Raw genomic sequence first — 25,399 nt, forward strand, 5'->3', positions numbered from 1 at the left:
TTTAAAATTTTTAAATTATTATTACTCAATTGAATTATAAATGTCACATAGTGGAATACATATTGCTCAGTCTAATTATCAATATACACATGTAATATAACTTCGATGTTTGAAATAGATTACTTGAGAAACTCAGAAATATGGCGTTAAATGGATTTATAAAAATGCATTTGTTTTTATATTCCACAGCATATTCAGAGCAAGACGTCATTATAAGTTATTTCAATATTCATTAGTATTTGCCACCACTTAAAATCTCAAGACACTGGTGAGAAGAATGCTGATTTTATTCACGTGCCCCAACTATTTGTTTTAACTTTGTCTAAATTACAACTAAACAAGAAATACAATTAGTTAAAAAATCTAACAGGACCTTATTAGATGAATTAATATTAAAACACAGTCAGTTCTAGATATTGAATAACATAATAACAACAATTATATGATTATTATCAATCGCAAAATGATAACCTAAAAAATTGAGTGTATAAATTTATTATAACAAACAATACCAAAATGAAATGAATCAGGCAAGTTGAGGATATAAATCATGGTTCGAAGAAAGCATATGCTCAAAGAGATAGGCAACATAATTTGTATACATTTATTAATAAATATTCTAGAATATGCAAGTAGAAAAACAAAAAAATTAGTTTTCGTTAAAAAATCATTGAAAAAAAAAATCACAAAAACTATATAAAGTAACAATCAAAATTAATTATCCTATTAACAATCGATTAAGAGGTTTGCTTATTTCGACTGCAACAATTTTGCGGTTTTCTCTTAATTAAATTTGAATCGGTTTCTCTAAACTGATACTTTTACTTTAAACAGTTTACCCACTGAATGGAAAAAGTAATAATGTATAACGCAACTGGCTTTATATAGTTTCTGACGTTTAATAAAACTAATTGTTCAGTTTTTTCTGTTATATGACATTAATTAAACAATGTTAAAAAATAAATAACGGACTTTTTATTCCAAATTTATATTAGGGGGATAATAGAATCGAATTCTTCTGTTAAAAGTGAAAACAATTTTATACATTATAAATAAGAAGAGAAATGTTTATCTGAAATTTTAAAAATAATCCTTAATAATTTTTCACCAATTAAACAATAATAAAATATTGCCGGCTTGGTGGCGTAGTAGTAAAGGCGATAGAACGGTCCTCCTACTGTTGTGATAGCCGCGGGTTCGAATCCTGCTGGGGCATAGTCAAGACTTTAAAATATAATTAAAAAAATTATAATAAAACATTAATAATTATAAGCGTATTTTATTACATTATAGCTTTTTTGTAAGTAATTCTTGCCTAGTGAATTTAATTTAATTAAATTAAATGCATTTTCAATAATAAACAAATATTATGAAACTAAATTTACGAAACAGAACTTTATAATTACAAGAAATGACGTTCAAAATATATCATTTTTACATTTGTATATTTAAAGATTTTTTCAATAAAAATAAGAGTTGCCTTTTATATTTCATGATTAAAAACCAAACCGTTTTTACAATAATGTTCCTGCAATACTGGACTTATGATGGTCTCACTGATACGAAACAATTGTTAAATATTACGATAAGCCTCATAACTAGGATGGTATCAATGTTTAACCCAATAGGAACTGATTTTTCAAGGAATATCTGCCATGACTAGAAACGCCAAATTATGAGAACAACAACAGTGACCTTGAATGTACCTTAAATGACCGAATGTGATCAACAGATTATTCTAAAATTACTCGCCCGAAAATTGTTATTATTTAATTCCAATTATAATTAATTTATAATATTATATAAATGTTAAATACAAGTAAAATGCATAGACTTATTTAATATAAAACCAATGTTAATAACCATATTGAAAATATGCATATTTAAATATTTCAATGCAGTGCACGTATTGTTTTTTCTTTATCACACAAGCTCTATTAATCATTTAAAGCTACAACAGACATTCTTATCTTCAGACATAACTGCATTATTTGCATCGCACATTTAATAATAATAAAGAATGTATTATTTAAAAGTGTACTTTCGTTTTTTTATAGTATTTTATACGGTATAAGTTGAGAGTAATGGAAGTAAAACACATGTAGATTTCGTGATAATAGAAAGTATGAAAACTATGTTGGACACCCTGTAGTTTCTTGACCAAGTAAAATGATATTAAGAAGATAATATTGGTTGAAATTCTCCAAAAATTGATACTGTTTTTATTGTTATCTATAAGAAAACATTTAAATGCCAAAAAATTAATAATCATAATTATATGGACGGAAAAAGAACAATGCAGTTTACAATAACATATTATGTGATTAGATTTAGAGCGAAAGAGATTTACTATAGTAAGGCGTTATTCTTATTTGTTAGTTGATTTTATTGTATCTTTCTATCTGTTACAGAGCTTATTTGGACTTAGGGAATTCAAATGGTTGACCAAGACTTCGCGATAAAACATGAAATAAGATTACTAAAGCATAGTAACATAACACTAATTATAATCAAAAAATCTACCTAGCTGCTAGATTATAAGTTGAAATGAAACATTCATACACACTGGGTGGCGTCGATTCCATCGAACTGATCTCCCCGGTTCTTATTCAACTTCTCGTTGCGTTTGAACGCTTGCCAGCTTGGTTTGTTATCTCCGCGGATCATCGGAGTTTTCAGTATAGTTTCAGTAGGAGTATTTTTCTGGTAAAAGTGTTCGCAGAACCCATTCGGTGGCTCGCTTTTGTAGAACTCGTGGAAACTGGACATCGAGGGCATCCTATCGCGTTTCAAAAGGTCTTTGGTTTGGCCCAGATAATTGCTCATGTTCCTGTTGAGTATTTTGTTGCTGATGTATTTCAGGAAAGCTCGCACGGACACGAATTGTCATTATTTAATTCTAATTATAATTAATATACAACATACTAGAAAAGTAGAATACAAGTAAAAATAAATAAAATCAGTTTATTTAAAACCATTAAGAAATATATTGAAAATATGCATATTTAAATACTACATATTTTATTACTTTATCATACAAGCTGTACTAATCGTTTAAAGCTACCACAGACATTTTTATCTTTAGATATAACTGCATAATGTACATCCCATATTCAGTAATAAGGAATGTATTATTATTAAAAAGTAGTTAAAAAGTGTAGTTTCTTTTTATACAATACTTTTTGCGGTATAAGTTGAGAGTGATGGAAGTAAAATATACATAGATTTTGTGATAATAGAAAATACGAAAACATTGTTGGACATGCTGTAGTTTGTTGACGAACAAGTAAAATGATGCTTACACGATAACATTCGCTGAATGTCTCCAAAAATAATTGAATAATTGAAAAAAAAATTGAATAATCACAACTATATTGAAGAAAACAGAGCAGTGCTGTTCAAAATAAGAGATTATTTGATTAGATTTATAGAAAAGGAGATTCAATGTAGTCAGGCGCTGTTCCATCTTATTTGTTCATTATTCTTATTGTATCTTTCTATCTGTTACAAAGTTTATTTGGACTTATTTCTTTTTATACAATACTTTTTGCGGTATAAGTTGAGAGTGATGGAAGTAAAATATAGGTAGATTTTGTGACAATAGAAAATATGACAATAATGTTGGACATGCTGTAGTTTGTTGACGAACAAGTAAAATGATGCTTACACGATAACATTCGCTGAATGTCTCCAAAAATAATTGAATAATTGAAAAAAAATTGAATAATCACAACTATATTGAAGAAAACAGAGCAGTGCTGTTCAAAATAAGATATTATTTGATTAGATTTATAGAGAAGGAGATTCAATATAGTCAGGCGCTGTTCCATCTTATTTGTTCGTTATTCTTATTGTATCTTTCTATCTGTTACAAAGTTTATTTGGACTTATGGAGTTCAAATACGGAGTTGTACTAAAACATTAAAGCATCCTCGATTAATTACCAACGTTTATCGCTACGCATCCAACGAAGAACTACAGGATGATCTCGAAGTCAAATGGCTTTACGAAGTTATTCAAGACTTCGCGATAAAACGTAAAATAAGATTACTAAAGCATAGCAATATAGATGCAATATATCATGAAAGTTACTTCAATATATCAATACTATACAAAAAATTTAAGCAAACCAAACCACATTTATAGTGACTAATTGTTTAATCTTAATTTTAGCTTAAGTAGTATAATTTAATTTTAATTTAGAGAAACATACTGATGTATTTATCCTACACCCGTCCTGTTTGTGCTATAGCATCACTTGAGATGAAAGAAAGTAAATTATAGGTAGATCTTGTGATGAAAACTATGTTGGACATCCTGTAGTTTGTTGCCGATAAGGTAAAATGTTTGAATAATAATTTTCGTTGAACTTCTTCAAAATTGATATTATGATGTGTTAACTATAGGAAAATAATTGAATTTAAAAAAGTATAATCAGATGAATATTGAAGAAAACAGAGGAAGGTAGTTTACAGTCATATATTCTTCGATTAGATTTATAGAGACATATATTTAATATAGTCCATACGCGTTTCCATATGATTTCGAAATTTTTGAATATATTTTAATAATAATAAATGCATATTTATTATATGATGAAACTAATTTTTTCGAAACTGATCAGGTGATTTACTCACGTTTGCTATCATCCTCTGACAAGGACGAATTCCTCGCGCCATTTTTCCTCTTTGTCGTGATGGACAGTCTCAGGGCACCTCTGTGAAAACCGTTGTTGCTGTACTGTTCGTAGAAATCGTTCAATTTACCGAATTGGGCGTTTTTCTCGTTTCTACTCCTCCTGTAATACACCGGCTGTTCGAACTCAGCATCATTTTGCCCAGCTATCGGTATTTGCAATAGCTGAGCAGCTTTGGGCGCCACGACGCTGGGTGGCGTCGATATCTTCAGATGTCCGTCGAGCTGATCTCTCCGGTTCTTATTCAACTTCTCGTTGCGTTTAAACGCTCGCGAGTTTGGTTTGTTATCGCCACGGATCATAGGAGTCTTCAGTATAGTTTCGACAGGCGCGTTTTTCTGGTAAAAGTGCTCGATGAACCCATTCGGCGGCTCACCTTTGTAGAACTCCTGGAGGCTGGACATCGAGGGCGTCTTATTGAGTTTCAGAAGGTCTTTGGTGTGGCCCAAATTGTTGCTCATATTTTTGTTGAGGAGTTTGGTGCTGATGAATCTCAAGGAAGCTCGCACGGACTTGGAACGTTTTAACGTGATGGTCTTTCTCCGTTCGGTGAATAGATCTCCCATTTTCGTTGATTTCTTCGCGGGTGTAGTTGTAACTTTACCCATCACACAATATCACAGTGCATATAGACACGCACGCACACACACACACACGGACACAGAACGAAGTTAATCCAGCACCCGTCGTCATAACACTATCGAGCTCGAAGACGATGCCGTGGGCGCTTTTACTTTATCAAATCGAGTCCGGAAAACGCCGATTATTGACATAGTGCTGATAACGAACCTTATGCCAGCGCACTATTGTTTAATAACTCCGTATTTGCACAACTGTTACCGTAAACAAACCGGCGAATTATTCGAAAGTGTCCACCGCCCTTTCCACATGTAAACAAACCGATTTTCTGAATCAAACCAACGGAAAACGGCGATTTTCTAGTCCGTGCCGAATCACTTCACCACGTACACCCCGTTCACAGAGAAATATCCCGATTTCTCAGTCAAAAACATCGTAAAAACCGATTCGCGAATTTCGAGGTTAGAATTTTAAACCTAACGTTCGTCGGCCCGAGTTAACGCTTCGCCATTTGTGCGTCTAGTTGGCCGTGTTATTGCCGCACAGCTGTCTGTCTATAAGCGGCCGAGTGATAGTCCCATAGCGTAAAAGTTCTTGCCTTGGGTATGGGAGGACAGGGTCGGATTAAGAAGATTGCGGACGAGCTTTATGGCGGACATACCGGTTTGTTTACGTATCTTGTTTAATGAGTTTCAACCGAAAAAAAAGCAACGTTACTAATGGCATGCCTATCGATAACAAGTTCTCAATTGAAATTTAATGCTAAATCGCGCATTCGTCGATAATTTCAAAATATGGGACCCGTGTGTCGTTATGTAACGATGAGTCATGGGGTATTATACGAGCTCGTTGAAAAAAGAAAATAGATCCTTAAAAGAATACTGATTCAAGTCCAAATAATTTAAATCTACACCGTATATTTGCATATTTTTTGTAGATGCATTCTGTATAAGAAATATAAAGGGTCCAATGCTAAAGGGTGTCCAATTTACCATTACTGGTGATACCCTGTGGTCGAAATTCGACCAATTTATTCAGTGATTCAAGAGGAAGGTTTATATGTATAATACATGCATAATATACTAAGGCAACATTGCTAATTTTAGAGGTTTCTAACGTGATGTCGTAAATTAACCTATTTTTTTAGGCTTATTTAGCAATTAGCAAAAACGCTGCCTAACCCTACGAGTTAGATCAAATTAATGTACTACAGTATTGTACACCATAAAAAGGTCTACAAAAAATTCCGCGATGGTATATGTTTATCTTTTAGGGATAACCCACATTAACCATTTTATTGTTTACTTTTTACGTGAGAAAATGGCTTATTTACGAAGCTATTTTAAGCAATACGGCATTAATCCTTATCGAATTAAGTACCTTAAATACAGTGTGCAATTAATATAGATCAATATGGTTCCTTACAGCATGTAAATTAAACAAATATTTTCGGAGATATTACAAATTTAAAATTTGCGTTTAAAAATGTGTAATGTAATAAAAATTGTATGAATTTAGATATTCCAAAGATAGCAGGAAATCTTCATAGTAAGTATAGGGGAAGAGGAATTGTTTTACTTCAAATTTAATGCGTGCAGGCCAAGGGCAGTAATGAATGAACCAAAAATACTGGATCGATTTTAATCATGTTTTCATTGAGTGACATAGGCATATATATTTTATGCCCGTGCAAAGTCGGAGCGGGCCGCTATGTTTTTATATACAACGTTCATATTTTTTCTGTAGTGTATTTAATTTAGTATCAGCATTGCACCCGTGCGAAGCCGGGGCGGGTCGCTAGTTTTCTATATAAGATTGGACATATATTTGATATATCCTCAGGACTAACACTTATTTATGTAAATCTAATTTGTTTTTCTAAATGTTGATTAAATTTTAATAATCAACAAAGTATTAATAATTTTAAACTGCTACACCACTATCACTAAAACAAAAATATAATGAGTAAGATTATAATCAGAACTGTAACAACTTCAGAGTATCAAATGTCAGTATGTATAACTTTTATTTCGTTCAGTTATTCAGATCGTTGATCTCAAACTTGCACAGCAAAAAACTAATTAAAAATAATAATTAAAATAATTTCCTTTTGAATATCAAAAATTAAAGAGATATAGTTTATATTCAACTTTGTGGAAATGTGGTAATATTATTTCATGAAATAGGTAGATCAGGGAAGAGAAATAATAGAGAAATTTATTTTAAGTAATTTTGAGTAAAATATTACTGTCGCAAATAAATGTAAACATAACTATTGTCATATGTAAATCTAACTGCTACATAAATTATTACCATATGTACTTAAAATTTATCTTATTTATTTGAAAAATTATTGAGTAATTAATTTTTTTTTGTTTTAGTTTTTAAATAGTATACTTAATTAATTTAATATATTGTAATTAAGTAGGATAACATATAGAATAATATAGTTGCCGGTAAAATGATTTAAAATTAATAAGGTGAAGAATTAAAACATAATTAAACAAGAAGATTCAATTTATGTATTTGGATGAGATATGGATATTTCAGAATCGGACCAATATACCTAACGGTCATTCTTGGCAAGATGATAATAAAAATAGTGTTATGACAACAAAAGTTGATGGTAAGAGGTAAATGTTGGAATAATAGTTGATAGGTTTTACTAGTCATAATGTCTATTAATAATTCATTGCAGATATATTGTGCTTCATGTTAAAAACAGGAATGGTTAATAACTCCTTTGGTTTGGATGAACTCGGTAAGATACATTGAATAAGAAATTGACCAATGATGGAATTGTCAACAAATGTTAGATAGATTAGAAATTGAAAGCTTAGTTATTCACTTGAATGAAACTTTCTGTATATGATATGATTCAATGCTGCCAATTTCTAAGACAGTGTGATGAGAATGGAAACAAGTGAAACAGTAGAGTGTAAAACATTTATGTGCACATATATGTGTGGAATTGTTCGGAATATACATGAGCATTTGATTAAAATGTGTTAGGAGAGAAAGAATAGTAACTATTTTGCAGATTTGGAAAATGCATTAAGGATAATGCAGTGATTATATCTAGTTTTATCAAGAAAGTTGTATACAGGTATTACCAAAACAAAACAAGAAGAAATAAATTGACATCAGAATGTCTTCGAAGGAAACACTTTACCGAAGGACGCAAGAACTAAGCGTAAAAGGTAAATATGTAAATAATGAAAGTAAAATTTATTACTTCGGTATATACTTGTTAATTACGCGGACTAGGCCTCCAGAGGATACAACTACAAACGCGCCTAGAACTCTATATCATGGGAGATGTGGAGAAGTGTTCAATGTAAATACAATAAAACAATTCTAACCTATAAATTATTATGGCTGTATAATCACATTCAATAATATATGCATCATATGATTTAATATTCAAATAGACTTTATAAATTTGATAATATTCTTGTTCCATTATTTTAGTATAACTAGAATTTTGTTATATGTCAAAGATTGGCAACATTGCGAGGTTTGACGTCACAAATTTAGATGACGTACGTACAAACTAACTTTGGATATGGTACAGGTACCAGATGAGATTTTTTCTCCAAGAAAAAATGTGTTGCTACGGCGCCATTTCATGCCACAAATTTATAGAATAAATATTGTCCTTTACCTGAAAACATGTATAATAAAGCCTTAAAATTTATTTTCGAAAAAAATAATTCCCACAAAAATATGTTTTTTTTTCAAACCAGACATTATAATGATTTACAGTCACTGTTAAATACAGACCTTTAAGTACGGCTCTGGCATATTGAATTACATGTGGGACTGTGCCACTTTCATCTGTGAATGACGAGCAGACGTCCAGGTATTACCACTAACTAAATCCAGCACGTACGGGGTATACTAAATCCGTTAACAGCTACCAATTGCAACTGATCAAATTGTTAAAAGGGTGCTAGAAATTATCGTGTACATTAAATAAGTCTCGTTTTATTTTGATCGTTCCAAACCTTATATAAGTTTTTTAAAATGTATTTCTATTTATGTTAGTGTTGATGGTTGAATATTTATTGGGAATTTCAGAATAACATAAATAATAATCTGAAATTAATAAATCTTATTCTAATATGGTTAAATTGCACATACAGTTGATATAATAAATCAAGTGAATGTATTCAGTTACAATCCAATTTCAATAATAAATTTTATTCAGATTGAATTATGCAATATTACTAATCAGTCCTGGTAATATATTATATTTTGTAATATATGATATACCTTACATAGATTAATTATACTCTGAAAATTTACAAATTGACTGAAAGTACACATATATACCAGGTGCGACAATAAAATAACTATTAATCAAGTTTGAAATAATTCGTTTGTTTTCAGTTCAGTTTTCAAAACAGTCTCTAAAAATGATTTTTAAAATGGTTTCTTTAATTTGTCTTTAACCCTCTCAATTGACTCAAAATAATGTTCGATTTTTGTACTATTTTTATTTATTTAATGTAGGTCGCAATTTGTTAATTGGTTTCAGAATGGGACAATATTTTTCTTCTCATATTTTATTTTAGTTAAAAAGAGAGATAATGCTGTGTGATTAGCCTGTCAAAGTCGTCCGGTTGTCAAACGTACGCAAAATTATTCAAAATATTAGTTATAACTACTACTGGTTATAAACTGACAAAAGTTACTTTAGTGCTTTGAGAGATAATGGAGACAACCCTTTTGCCCGTAAATCTGTTAGTTACTACAAAAATCCATGGAAAGAAGTAAAAGTTACAACAGCATTTAATTATTATTCATCTAGGGAATAGGAATGTTGTTTTATTCCTGGTGCAGCATTAGTGTCTTCCTCCAAGTTCAAGACAGACTACCATGGATATATGAAACATAACATGTTTTCGTTAACATAATATGTTTTTGTTATGATTTGAATATAAATTGTTAAAGAACCTGGATGAATCATCAATTACTATTATGGGCAATACACCACACTGGTAAAGACAATCCCAACAATAGCATAAATAAATGAAGGAATGGCTTTCAAAACATGAATTAAGTTTTGATGAGGCTATGCTTAAACTGACCTATTTCAAATTGTTACTAGGTAAATATACAAAAAATGTTTCATTGCGTTTTTCTGCAATTTCCCTTTTTTAGAAATAAGCCCGAAAAAATATATAAGTAGATCAGATGACTGAACTACATGGTCACGTGGGGGGGGGGGAGGTAGGTGTAGCAAAGAATTATTATAATAGACTTGCTGGTCGAGAGGGATATTGCATCAAGAACTATTTGGATATGTGGAAGGAAGCAATGTTGACCATAATACCTTCGATTTGGATGAACTCGATAAGGCATACAGAGGAAGGGATTGATAAATGCTGGAATAGTAAACATGTTTTGGACAGATTGGAAATTAACAGCTTATAGATTTGGAAAGTGACAGTGACTAAAGCAAACCTTTAACCATGTGTAAAATGGGGATATGTGATAATGCCGGAAATTCCTGAGATAGAGTGATGAGAGTGGAAACAACTAAAGGTATGCACATAATTAATAGAGTATAACTGTAGAAAATGGTATTGTAGGGTGTGAAAGATTTATGTGTACATATATTATTTTAATTGTTTAGAATTCAACATGAGCATTAATTTAGAGTGTATGAGTAGAGGATGAATACTAACTGTTTTGTAGATATGGTAAATGCATTAGGCAGAATACAGTAATAAATTTTATCAAGAATGGTGTACACAGGTAGTAGCAGAAGAAATAAAAATACAGTGATATCAAAATTACTTAACAAGTAAACACACCATCGAAAGAAACAAGAACTAAACGTAAAAAGGTAAATATGCTCTTTAATGAAAGTAAAATACATTACTATGATATATAATTGTTCATTAGACGGATTAGGCCTCCAAGGAGATACCACTACATAAAAAACGCATCTAGAACTCTACCTCATGGGTGGTGTAGAAAATAGTTAAACGTAAATATAATAAAACAACTCTAACCAACAAACTATTATACCTGTGTTCTTAATTGTAGTTTTAAGTCCTTCTGTAATACATCCAATAAATGTACTATAATGTAAAAATAAACTATATATGTTTGATAACATTTCTGTTTCATTATTTTATATAAATTAGAATATTGTTGTATGTCAAAGCCAAACTGAACTAAAACTCAGGGTTGATGCGGCAACATTGCAATGTTTTGACGTCACAAATTTAGATGACGTATGTACAAAATAACTTTGAATAGACTATGCTTGATGAATGCCAGAAATATATGCTTTTATTCTTACGCATAGTTAGGAGTTTACTAAAGCAGAGTTAGAAAGATGGCATTAACAATATGTTGCAAAGTTGGATTTAAAAAATGGGCTACTTTAAAGATAGTCATGCCATTTTACTAACATTATTTTGCAAAAATCAGATACTGTATAATGTAGAAACAAGCAACAATCATTTAATATTTTACAAACCAATTTCAGTAGCATAATCAAAAGAAAGCAAAAGATGGCTCAACCTATACTATAGGTCTGATGAAATATGTTTAGTAGTGTTTTCAAGTACATACGGAATTTTGTTTCAGCTAGCTGTCATTTGTAAGATTTCAATGCATTTCCATATTTCATAAACATTTCATTAAGTTACGTAATTAACTCTATGTAATTAATACCTTAAATACCAATAAAAAGGGGGAAACAAGGAGATATATCAATAAACATATTTATATGATTGGTTAACTAAATATAAGAAATGAGAAAAATTTGTATGATGCACTAAGTAAAATAACAGGTCAATTGAAAAGTCCACGGCATACCATAGTAAAACACATCTTTTTGGCACAATACACTGATTATAGCGATCCTCCAACTTTTCGATACCATTTATGTAGTACGATTTGTCCTTTGCTTCAAAATAGGCTTCAGTTTCGGCGATCACCTCTTCGACGAAGATTTCTTCCCAGTGAGCATTCTTTTGAGATCAGAAAACAAGAAATAGTCGCTGGGGGCCAGATCTGGAGAATACGGTGGATGAGGAAGCAATCCGAAGCCCAATTCATTGATTTTTGCCATCGTTTTCACTGACTTGTGACACGGTGCATTGTTCTGTTGAAACAGTACTTTCTTTTTCTTCAAATGCGGCCGTTTTTCGGCCATTTCGTCCTTCAAACGGTCCAATAACGTCATGTAATAGTCGCTGTTGATGGTCCTTCCTTGATCAAAGTAGTCAACGAAAATTATTCCATGCGTATTCCAAAATACAGACGCCATAACCTTGCCAGCCGACTCTTGCGTTTTCCCACGTTTTGCAGCGGGTTTATCGTGTGCGGTCCACTCAGATGACTGTCGATTGGACTACGGATAGAAATGGTGGAACCATGTTTCATCCATTGTCACATGTCGATGCAAAAGCTCGGATTTATTACGCTTGATAATCTTCAAACACTGCTCCGAATCATCAACTCGTCGTTGTTTCTGGTCAAAAGTGAGCTCGCGCGGCACCCACTTTCCACAGAGCTTTCTCATACCAAAATATTCGTGAATGATGCACACGTTCAGTTGATATCTTTAGAGTGTCTGCTATTTCATGCAGTTTCTATTTACGGTCATTTAAAATCTTTTTGTAGATTTTTTAAATGTTTTCATCGGTAACAACCTCTTTTGGGCGTCCACTCCACGTGTAAACTTAGCGTACCAATCCTTGCTGGTTGATTTTCCTGAGGCAGTGTCCGGAAACTCGGCATCAAGCCAAGTTTTTGCTTCAACTGTATTTTTTCATTCAAAAAGCAATATTTTATCAACACGCGAAATTCCTTTTTATCCATTTTTTTCACAATAACAAAAGCTGCTTCACTCAAAATGTTATAATTCACAAACTAATGGTCCGACAACTGTCAAATTTATGCACGCATCTTTGCGGCAAAACTTTCTATTCGAGTTGCAAAAGTGCATTCCTCGCTATTGCTGGTTTTTTTTTGCAAAAATAGTGCCGGATTAGCATGCATAAACACTAAATGACTCAATAATAATACTAAGTGAAAAAGTGTAGTTTTATGTAGAGAAATGTCAAAACCACCGACTTTATCAATTAGTTTAGGCAACTAAAGTGTTAATAATATTATTAATACTTAATTATATTATTGATAATAATATTTAGTGGCTTGGCGTTGAAATAATTATTAATATTTTAATAATCACCTTCAATATCCTTACCTCAAATTATGTATTCCAGACAAGACAAAGCAAGGGATAAGTATGATAATAAAGGAGTTTACTTCTCTAGGGCGCCTCGAACTTTAGTCCCAAATACACTACTTAATTCCAAGTGATATAACTTGTAACTATATTATCGAATTTGGGTGATTGGGACACTTACATTCAGATTTACATAAAATCAATGAATTGTGTCTTTCATGGATCTATATAGCCTATAAAATTAAAATTATTATTAAGTTAATATTGTACTTGGGAAACAATTATTTATAAAAGTTGTTTCATGGTCAAGTTCGCACTGTTGCTATAATCATTTGTTTTACTAATTTTTAAACAACTTATTAGGACTTAAGGAGAAAACTCTACAAGACTCAAAAGCTAACTAAATTCAGTGATAAAAACGTGTTATTTAGGGGGTTTTATAATATTATATTTCTCATTTTTAATATTTTTTAAAAATTTTAGTAAGTTCTGGTATTGATTTTCATATTTACTTTCAATGAGTAAAAAATAGAGTATACATAAGTAAGGCTTGTCATATTTGTGTTGAGCTTCTGGTGTTTTAAATTTAAAAAAACTTATGTACATATGCTCTTTACTAAAATATGACTATATATATTAGGCCTATATGTTAATTTTAAAATTCTCTCTTAATTTGAAGCTTTATTGTAAAAATTCGGTATAATATATTTTAGTTGTTCCTCGATAGATATATTTTCCCCTTCTCCCAGACAATTTACGGATTCTATTTCGACAGAATGATGTATCCTTTGAGGATATCTACGAATCGATCTATTTTTTGGCATCTTTATAAGAAGTGAAGCATTCCTCAGATAGGTCACGACTTATACGTCGAAAAACTATTAATTAGAATGAGCAAGGTCTGGAAAAAACCGGGGTATGGTAGCACTTCAAAATTCTTTTTCTAATTCTAAAGAGCACTTTCGAGGTGGTCCCGTTGGAATCGTGGAAAAACGCAAGAGTCGGCTGGCAAGGTTATGGCGTCTGTATTTTGGGATGCGCATGGAATAATTTTCGTTGATTACTTTGAACAAGGAAGGACCATCAACAGCGACTATTACATGACGTTATTGGACCGTTTAAAGGACGAAATCGCCGAAAAACGGTCGCATTTGAAGAAAAAGAAAGTGCTGCTTCACCAAGACAATGCACCGTGTCACAAGTCAGTGAAAACGATGGCAAAAATCAATGAATTGGGCTTCGAATTCCTTCCTCATCCACCGTATTCTCCAGATATGGCCCCCAGCGACTATTTCCTGTTTTCAAATCTCAAAAGAATGCTCGCTGGGAAGAAATCTTCGTTGAAGAGGTGATCGCCGAAACTGAGGTCCCGTTGGAATCAAATTAGGATATGTGGGGAGGGAAGGGGCGAAAACGAGGGAAATGATCAAATTTCAAAGGCACGTACAAAGTATAGGATATACATCCGGAAAATCGGAAGTTGTTCAGTGCAAAAGCCATTCAGTTTGCTTTTTAAGCACTAACTAAAGCGTATAAGCTCTCACATAAATGTTCTAGATAATTGCTTTTATGGTGTAAAGGTTAAATAGTTTAGGTCGCAAACGGAGGTCGCGGGTTCGGCTCCCGGTGGGGAAAGTAACTATTTGTTGTTGTTTAGTTAGAACATTTGTGAAATCACCTAGGCTAGGTAGTAGACCCCGGGGCTTGAAATGTTACTTGTTTTCAATCATTGTTCCTTTATTCCTATTTTTCCTCATTCGGGCACCTTTACTCGGACTACCCATTGTAATATTAAATAAAATAACTGCGTAATTTATTGAGTAAATATCTAACACTAAAAAGAGAAAATTAAAATACTTTTAAGAAAATAATTAATCGACAAAAATTGTGTGACACATACAAAAAATTAAATTACCAAAAAAAAACAAATCTAAATTAATATAACTATTTGATTCGGCACTGGCTTCAAAGTAGTCAGTTGGTAGTAATTAAAATAATATTGTAAATAGATAAATATTTTTAGATAGGTATTAAGCTAAATTGTGTGTAAATAGTAGAATATAAAATACTTGTAGTGGATAGGTTGAATAAGGTTTTTGATTATTTTTTAATTTTTAATGAGTTCCTCTTAATTTTTTGAGGTCAGTCCGATTTTTTTAAAAAATATTTTTGAAACATGTCGTGGAGCCTTGTCGTACTGGGGAATAATATTGTTGCATGTTTGCTTGTATTCCGGTTGTTTTTCGCGCTATGTTGAGCTCAAACGCTTTGGTTGTAGTCGATAGCGATACCCATTGATTGTTTCATTAGAGTTTAGCAGCCCATAGTATACCACACCTAGCTGATTCCACTTAATACGAAGCATTACGTTGAAGCCATGGGTTGTCAGATTTGCCGCTGACATTGTTGATGCTAATCAGAAGACGTCTCCTCTTATCGTCCTATAAGCCTGTTACCTGTGATCTCTAAACTATTCGAAAAACTATACATTAAGAGATTCAAAATAATCGCAGAGTAGAGAAATATTATTCCAGACCATTAATTTGGCTTCCGTAAGGTGTGGCACACTGGACTGCATGTTAAATTGAAAAAGCTTTTGCCCCATATGCACTTTGAACTGCTGAAATCGTACCTCACAGATAGATATTTTATTGTCAAACAGGGTGACGAATTCATTGACTTACACTCAATATATTCGGGTGCTCCGCAGGGCAGTATTCTTGGCCCATTGTTATATCTATTGCATACAGCTGACCTACCGACCTCAAGAAACACTACAGAACAGAACACAATCATGAACTTCCGCAAGCAGGCAATGTTAAATATTTGGGAATGCATTTCGACCGACGTTTGACATGGAAAAAACATATAGTGACAAAACGCAAACAGCTTGAGGTTAAACTAACCAAATGTACTGACTGATATTGTGTAAATCTAAATTGTCATTAGATAACAAGGTTTTACCGTATAAGTCAATTCTTAGGCCCACTTGCTATGGTATTGAACTATGGGATACTACCACCAAACCTAATATAGATATACTCCAGAGGTTCCAGAATAAAGTGTTGCGAGTCATCGTCGATGCACCATATTATGTGTCCAACAACCTGATTCAGCGCGATATCCCCATAGAACCTATAACGAGAGTGATTCGGAGTGTTAGTGCGAAGTAGTGCGAAGTTAGTACTATTAGTGCATCCCAATGCATTCGCCAAACAGTAAAATGTGCGCGATGACAGTGAAGTGCGTTGGCTCAAACACAAACTAACATACGAACTGATTAATAGACACACAGAGTGACATTTAATAATCTCCAAAATAAGCTATAATATTTGCTGGCATAGACTCTGAAATAAGTTAGAATAGTATCTAGAATAAGATTTGGATTATAAGTTGTACAGTAGATCACTTACTGAAGTGATCTTCTACATGTTAGTATGGTTATATTATATAAATTAAATAATATAATAATAATTATTGCCCACGAGAAGATTGTTGATGTTCTAGGAGATTAATTTTAAAAAATGTTGATGCTTTACCAAATGGTCCCCATAATTTTTTCGCTATTCGCTATGGATAATCACAATGGATCCCTAATTCACCTCCAGTGCCTATACCGGCTGCCCAGAACTCTCTTTGCTTTCTTCGGTATCAAAATCACCACTTAAAACGTCGAAAGGTATATTCACATGTTGAATTAGATGGTGCATAATTGCCATAAGTTTCACACATAATTGTATGACCTTCAACCGTCTTTAGTAAAAGTAAAACCTCCCACAAAAGTGATTTACTCGGTACAATTTCAGATGTTTTTAATGCACTGAAAACACTTTTGTTGTCACTTAGACGAAATGATTTATACCAAAAAGGGAAGCTTCAATATGAAGTTAGTTACAAATGTACCCAATGAGGTTTAACATACAGCAACATCATCTGCTGTAAATCCTTTAATATTAATTTATAGGCCGTTGTTTGTAATAATTCTCTTCTCAGATAAGCTTAAAACTAAAATAAACCTACCAAAATGTTTTTCGTCGATTTATTTGTATCGAGTACCTCTACGACTCTGGTATGGTATTTCCGTCTGTGACAAAAGAGCGTAAAAGGTACATATCTTAAATTCGATTTATACCAGGTCCGCTAATAATTTATCATCATCATCACCATTGTCATTACCAAGTAAGACATGATTTTAACCAAATTTAAAATAATTTGAAATACAAGTGATTTTTTATTACAATATTGATGGATTTATTTTTATACATTAAACAATACAAAGAAATATATTTTTTAAAAATCTGTGCTAAATATATAAATGTTTTTTTGTTTTGTTTTGTGATTTATATTGTACTGCATAAAAATACAATACAACACCACGACGGAAAAAGTTGATTACTACACGACTATTGCTTCAAAGATAAAGATAAAAAATCTGTATTAAAACCGTATTTGAGAGTGGTATAGTTTTACTAATGAGTTTAAAAGTAAAAACGTTATTATTGTTATTTATGCATGATCAACCAAGCGTAACAGGTAAAAAATTCACACGACACCAGAATGTTAAGGTTCAGATTTACAGTATTATCAGCGAGAGTTAATGATGAAAGTGAAGAAAATACATTGTATTCAGATTATCGGGTCAGTTTCTTTGCCATTTAGCTACTAGAAGTATCATCCCATACTTATATTGACTTACCTATTACCCAAATATAGAAGGAACTAAGACATTAAATCCAAATTATTTTGAATATTTGATTATATCTATAATTAACAAAAGAATTGAACCAACTTCAAAAATAATTAAGGAAGTCACTACTAAAAATTAAAAACAATTAAACTTAGATTTTTAACACAAAAAAAAACATTTTAAGATATAATATATACATAGTAGTCGTTGTAATAACTAAATGAAAATAAAGAAAAGCTTATTTAAACTATCTACTACATGCATTTTATATTCTACTATATACACATACAATTTAGCTTAATTTTATTTACAATATTAATTTAACTACACTTTGAAGTCGGTGCCAACCCAAAGTGTTATGTTAATTTAGATTTATTTTGTTGGTAATTTAATATTTTGTATATGTCACAAAATCGAACCCGTGACCTCCGTTTGGGAGCTAAATTACGCTATAGAAACAGTTGTCTACGATATTTCTACGAGGTCTTATATACTATAGTATAGCTTAAAAAGCAAACTGAAGGGCTTTTGCACTGAACGACTTTCGATTTTCCGTCACATCAGCTCAGCAATAACATGATACCCAAATATATATATATTCTAGATAGAAATATGTGAAAACTTTGAACGTAACATTGAAATTTGCGCGTTTCCCTCGATTTCTCCCCATTCCTCCCAACAGATTCTGATTTGGTTCCAATGAGACCACCTCGGAAGTGGCCTTTTTCGACTAAAAAAAGTATTTTGAAAATCGGCCCACAATTAAGGGAGAAATCGGCGAACGTACATTAAAAAATATATACGTAGCCGAACATAGAACGTCCTCCTTTCTCAAACGCTGCTACCAAGATTAATATTAGATGGTTGCATGTATTTTGGTCAGGGATATCTATTGGTGAAAAATCAAAGTATTAATGTATATAAGTGTTAAATAACCTAAAATAACTAGTAAATTTGATGGCTTTGACATATATTTACATAAAATAACAATTTTCTAATTAGTACTATTAAACCCTTCTCTTCATTAAAGATCATTTAAAAGTTTATACCATACCTATAAATTACACATTACTTAATAAGTATCTAGATAGAGCATCTATGGGCAGATCCGCGTGTTTTTAGCTAGTGTTAAGTACATGTAAGAAAATCTTATCTTAGGTTTTCCATTAAATTAAGCTTGGAATGATATCTTAAATAGGTGACGATGAACTACTGCTTGTTGTTTGTTTATGCACCAGAAACGCCAGAGGGCCAGAGGTACAAAAGGCGATGGGATTGACAAGTTTATCTCTTTTTTCCTATGCTTTGGACTGAAATTTAACAACGGAACTTTTGGTGACATCCAGACATCCAGAATGTGAAGGTTCCAATAGGATTTATATTTAAGCTAGAAAGGACTTTTAAAGAATAGGAATAGGTCCTTGTAAGGTATTATTTAAATAGCCTTTCATTATTATATCATTATTACATTTTAAAGTCTTTCGTTACGGTCTATGTACATTTAATTGAAATACATAGTCTCTGTTAATTTTTATCACAGTTTAGTGATTGAATTGGACGGTGTGTCGGAAAGTGAAAGTGACCGAAGGAAACCTTCAGGATATGTGATAATGTTGAGCACTGCTGGAAATTCCTGACACAGAGTGATGAGAGTGGAAACAACTAAAGTTATGCACATAATTAACTGAATATAACTGTAAAAAATGATATTGTAGGGCGTGAAAGAGTTGTGTGCACAGATATGATTGTAATTGTTCAAAATTAAATATGAGTATTAGCTTAGAACGTATGAGGAGAGAATGAATACTAACTGTTTTGTAGATATGGTAAATGCATTAGACAGAATTCAGTCATTAATTTTTATGAAGAATGGTGTATACAGATAGTACCATAAGAAATCAAATATACAGTGATACCAAGATGATTTGACAAGTAAACACACCATTGGAGGAAACAAAAACTAAGCGTAAAAAGGTAAATATGCTCTTGAATGAAAGTAAAATACGTTTCTCAGATATACAATTGTTAATTAGGTGGATTAGCTCTAACTAGAAACTCTACTTCATGGGTGGTGTACAAAAGAGTTCAATGTAAACAAAACAAATCTTCGTCCTTCGATAATAATAATAAAGTCTTTCGATAATAATGTATTAGATGTACTATAATGTCAAAATAAATTATATTTGATAATATTTTTGTTCTTTCTTGTATGTTAAAGCCAAACTGAACTAAAACTCAGAGTTGATACGGCAACATTGCAACGCTTCGACGTCACAAATATCCATGACGCATTACAAAAAAAACCTTTGAATAGACTCTATAAGAGATCGTCTTCTATGTCCTGACTACTCTGTGCTACTAGTGAATATTGTACTGAGTATAAACACTCGAAGGAAACATAAACATATAACAACAAATAAATTATACTAATAAACACCCTGCATGATAAAATGAGAAAAATATGCATATTTTTTCAATAAAATTTAAGATTAAACAAACAACACAAACGAAATTCGAGAAATATTCTTCAAAACCATAATAAATTTTGTTATAACCTAACAGTACATTTCTATTTGTCGCAATTTCGTATGCAAATTTATTTATTGGCTTCAAACTATATTTTAAGCTTTGATCGAAATCGGATTTAAATCGAAATAAAAAGAAATTCGCATCTTTGGGAACGGGGCGCGGCACATATACACACGAGAATATTCAGTGATAAAATTTCCTTTTTCAGCAGTTTTACCTCGTTATTCTCTCGAGCAAATAATAAGACTAAGTGTGTCAATAAAAAAAAAATGGTTCTGATGGATTCTGGCGGAGCTTCGTATTGGGATTATTTATCGAAAGAAGAAAAAACTACGTTTCCGGACTCACTGATAGGCTCATTAATGGTTCGGTCACGTTTTGATGGATATAAAACCGATGTAAGACCGGAAAAAATTATCTTTAATATCCGCGACACAATTCTGAGGTTTTATTTATTATGTCGTTACTAGCTATAAGATTTTTACGGTGTTTATAATGAAAATCACTACATAGTATAAAACAAAGTCGCCTTTTCTGTCCCTATATCCCTAACTACGCAACGGATTTTGATGCGGTTTTGTTCAATAGATAGAGTGATTCAAGAGGAAGGTTTATGTGTATAATACATGCATAATATACTAAGGCAACATTGCTAATTTTAGAGGTTTCTAACGTGATGTCGTAAATTAACCTATTTTGTAGGCTTATTTAGCAATTAGCAAAAACGCTGCCTAACCCTACGAGTTAGATCAAATTAATGTACTACAGTATTGTACACCATAAAAAGGTCTACAAAAAAGTCCGCGATGGTATATGTTTATCTTTTAGGGATAACCCACATTAACCATTTTTTTGTTTACTTTTTACGTGAGAAAATGGCTTATTTACGAAGTTATTTTAAGCAATACCGCATTAATCCTTATCGAATTAAGTACCTTAAATACAGTGTGCAATTAATATAGATCAATATGGTTCCTTACAGCATGTAAATTAAACAAATATTTTCGGAGATATTACAAATTTAAAATTTGCGTTTAAAAATGTGTAATGTAATAAAAATTGTATGAATTTAGATATTCCAAAGATAGCAGGAAATCTTCATAGTAAGTATAGGGGAAGAGGAATTGTTTTACTCCAAATTTAATGCGTGCAGGCCAAGGGCAGTAATGAATGAACCAAAAATACTGGATCGATTTTAATCATGTTTTCATTGAGTGACATAGGCATATATATTTTATGCCCGTGCAAAGTCGGAGCGGGCCGCTATGTTTTTATATACAACGTTCATATTTTTTCTGTAGTGTATTTAATTTAGTATCAGCATTGCACCCGTGCGAAGCCGGGGCGGGTCGCTAGTATCTTTATATACACAATATGTCTATTATACACTTGTTCTAGATACTTGTACGGCTGAACTGTGATACCAGTAAATTAGTTTTTTTTAAATTATTAATATATTATTCCAATGGAAGTTGCTACAGAAATTGACAACAACTAGATTGACCAGCTAGAACCAAATGTCGCTTGTTTACTACCGGGGTTCTGTGGACGGGTAGGGATTTTATCAAGGTGTTGTCGTGCTCCAAGGTTCCTATGGAGAACCTGGGGCATATTTATGAATTTTTTCACAAACGGGATGCCCGATTCGACGTGTGTATGTGTATAACCATGGGGCTCTGAGTGACGCGCGGACTTTTTTGGATTGGAACACTTGTAGTAGTTCAGGTTGTTTCTCCGAGACATACTTGTACCATACCTCTGCTTCATTGAGGCAGATTGGATGGACTAGAATTTTATACAGCGTCGCTTTCTGTGGAATTGGAAGTTTGCTTTTTCTGCAGAATAGTGGAAATAGTAGGCTGTACACGCCATTTCCTTTGCAAATGGTGTGCTGTATTTGGGCTGACCATTGGAATCTGTGGTCGAACTGGAGACCGAGGTATGGAACTTTCTGGAGCCAAGGGATAGGGACTTTATCGATTTGGAGGCGATAGGCCCGGAACTCCTTCTTGCAGTGGAACAGAATAGCCTGAGTTTTGCTCAGGTTTATTTGTAGCTGCCAGGATTTGTACCATGCTATCGCTTGGTTTAGCTATACTTGCAGTCTGTTGCGAATAGAGTCAGGACATTAACCGGTTGTGAAGAAAGCGGTATCATCTGCGTAAAATGTCGCGTGGGAATGTTTGTAGAGCAGGAAATCAACCATATAAAGGTTGAGTAGTGCTGGGGCTAGTGGAGCAACTTGCAGGACTCCTGCGGAAAATTCTTTAGGAGCGTTACCGATCTTCACTTGAAAGGACCTACCGTCCAAGTATGAATATCAGGAATATTAGGACATTCGGTAGCTATTAAATATTAGATCATGGTGTCATACTCGAGAGCTTTGGAAACATCTAAGAAGATGGCTTCAGTTTTTCGACCTTTTATCAGTGCCTGGTGTATAGGTGCTGCGACGCGGGCAGCTTGATGAACGCATGAGTGCTTGGCACGGAAACCGAATTTTTCGTTCGGGATTAGGTGATGTGCGTCTGTAAAATCATTGGCATTTTTTCAGGAATGACACCGACAAGCTCATGTTTCCAGTTCCTTGGTAAATGCTTTAATCACCACTGGATAACCGACCAAGTGCACAGAGTAACGAAGAAAAGAAATACTGCCCTGTAGTATTCCTGGACATCCCACAAGTTTTTGACCGGGTATAGGCATTATCAACACTTAGTATCTACACTTAGTAGTGTAGGGTAGTGTCTTGGGATTACCCCTGTATCTGCTCTATACTGCTGATATCCCAACAATAAAAAAACAGTACTTGGAACATTTGCTGATGAACATTGCTGTAGAAAAAGTACAAGTAGCGGTCTACAGGATCTACAAATGGACTAGAGCATGGAAAATACAGCTAAATAGCTCCAAATATGTCCATATTAATTTTGCGTTGCAGCAAAATGACAAAAACTAAATGATATCAAATGGCGGATGCCCCAGTAGAATCAGCTAAATACCTTGGCATACATCTCGATGGTTGGTTAATTTGCGAATATCATGTTACACAAAAAACAAAGCGGATTGGACTCAAAGTCAAGCAACTGTACTGGTTAGTCGGAATATACTCTCAACCTGACCTAAAATTAAAGCTATTGGTTTATCAGTCAATAATAAAGTTAATTTGGACCAGATAACTATAAAATATCGTAAGATTAGTCATTTTCTTTGGCAACAATCACCTTAAACTCACTAATTTGAATGGGCTTTTTCAAAATTTTGAAATCTTTATATATCTATTTAATAAACGCAGCAAAAAATAAAAAAAATATCTTGTGTCAGCATAATTGTCAACAAATTGTACGGTGATTGAAAAAGAAAACGAATAAGGCAATTACCCACAGTCAGAATAGTAGATTTGGGAACTATCGACTGAAAACGACTATCAACTGTTTAGTAATTGATTAGTTTTTACTATCGACTGTTTCAGTCGCTATTTTAGGTACGACTGATTTTACTACTTTTTACCAGTGACTGTTTCAGTCCTGTACTTTTAGTTACTATTTTAGGTTCTACTAGTTTTACTCGACTGATTTTTAACGTTCTGGTGCTGTCGTCCTAGCCACGACCTTGACAACAATATATAGAGTTTCAGGATTTTTTTAGTAGTTTGCTTGTAAATAACAATATATTATACAATAATATAGCAGCATTTTGGAACGATATTGTTAAATATTGTTAACGTAATAGGGTAAAAAATTAAAATTTACTTTATTTAAATAAGCTCTAGTAGTTATTGTGCTATTATTTTTAATTGTCATGAATTAGTTTTTTTTTATGAATAGGTATATGTTTAAGTTTTATTGCATTCTCCATATTTATTATAGTATATTATTTGAAAATAGCAATTAACATAATAAAATACGATAAAACATTTGTGGGGTATTATTCCATTTCATAGAAAAATTTCATCCCTTTTTACAGACCCACAGAACATTCACATATAAAAGTAATTTTACATCGTTTAAAATGCAATTATTAATTGCATGTCAATAGTATTCAGTAATTATTTTTTTCCTTTTCTTTCTTAAATTGAGTACGTGCATAAATTGAGTACGTGCAGGTACGAGAAAATTAACTGCTCCAAGCAATTATCTCCGTCCTTTCCTCTCTCATAATTTATACAGGAAAGGGTTCGTATATCTTCGTCTGACATCACGAATTGAACAAAACACTCGAACCGTGCATTTGATAGAGTTTAGTTTTTTTGAGTGAGACTAGTTTTTTTAGTATCGACTGTTTCGACTGTTTTCAGTCGACAGTTACTAATGGTACGAAATAGTATAAACATTATTTTTGGTTATGTTAAAACGCAACCAACGACACTAATTCATATTCACTCACGAAACATCCATTTATTACAGCAAACCAGAGCATAAAAATCTGCATAGTTCCGGTGTTTTCAGTGAAGGTGACATAATTCATAGCAGATAATTTTAAAATCAGAAAATTAGGGCATAACAAAAAATATATAAACAATTGGCAGTATTATATTAACTTTATTGTATTGGGTAGCAAAAATAGGGAAAACCTTTATATAGAAATAATAACTAAGTAATAAATAAGTGAATGATTAACTTAAGATAATTCAATGTGTAATTTAATATGATATAATTGAAACTAAAATAATAACGAAAATAATAACTGACTG

The 25,399-nt window shown here is 32.4% G+C and overlaps 1 protein-coding gene across 4 annotated transcripts in view; it reads right to left on the minus strand.

Annotated features, from left to right (window-relative positions):
- Positions 1 to 25,399, minus strand: part of wake (ankyrin repeat and fibronectin type III domain containing protein wide awake) — a 429,559-nt gene that overhangs the window by 217,004 nt on the left and 187,156 nt on the right. For 2 of the 4 annotated variants that reach the window (XM_076414698.1, XM_076414690.1), the window contains exon 1: positions 4,638 to 5,855. The exons of the other annotated variants lie outside the window; for them this stretch is intronic. In XM_076414698.1, coding sequence (XP_076270813.1) covers positions 4,638 to 5,304 — 667 coding nt within the window. In that variant the 5' untranslated portion in view covers positions 5,305 to 5,855. Of the gene's footprint in view, positions 1 to 4,637; positions 5,856 to 25,399 lie in introns of those variants that run through there. 4 annotated transcript variants of the gene reach the window in all.

This window comes from Rhynchophorus ferrugineus, unplaced genomic scaffold (genome assembly GCF_030347505.1).
Source record: "Rhynchophorus ferrugineus isolate W39M unplaced genomic scaffold, kcgeb_rfMv2 rfM1, whole genome shotgun sequence".
Lineage (NCBI taxonomy): Eukaryota > Metazoa > Arthropoda > Insecta > Coleoptera > Curculionidae > Rhynchophorus > Rhynchophorus ferrugineus.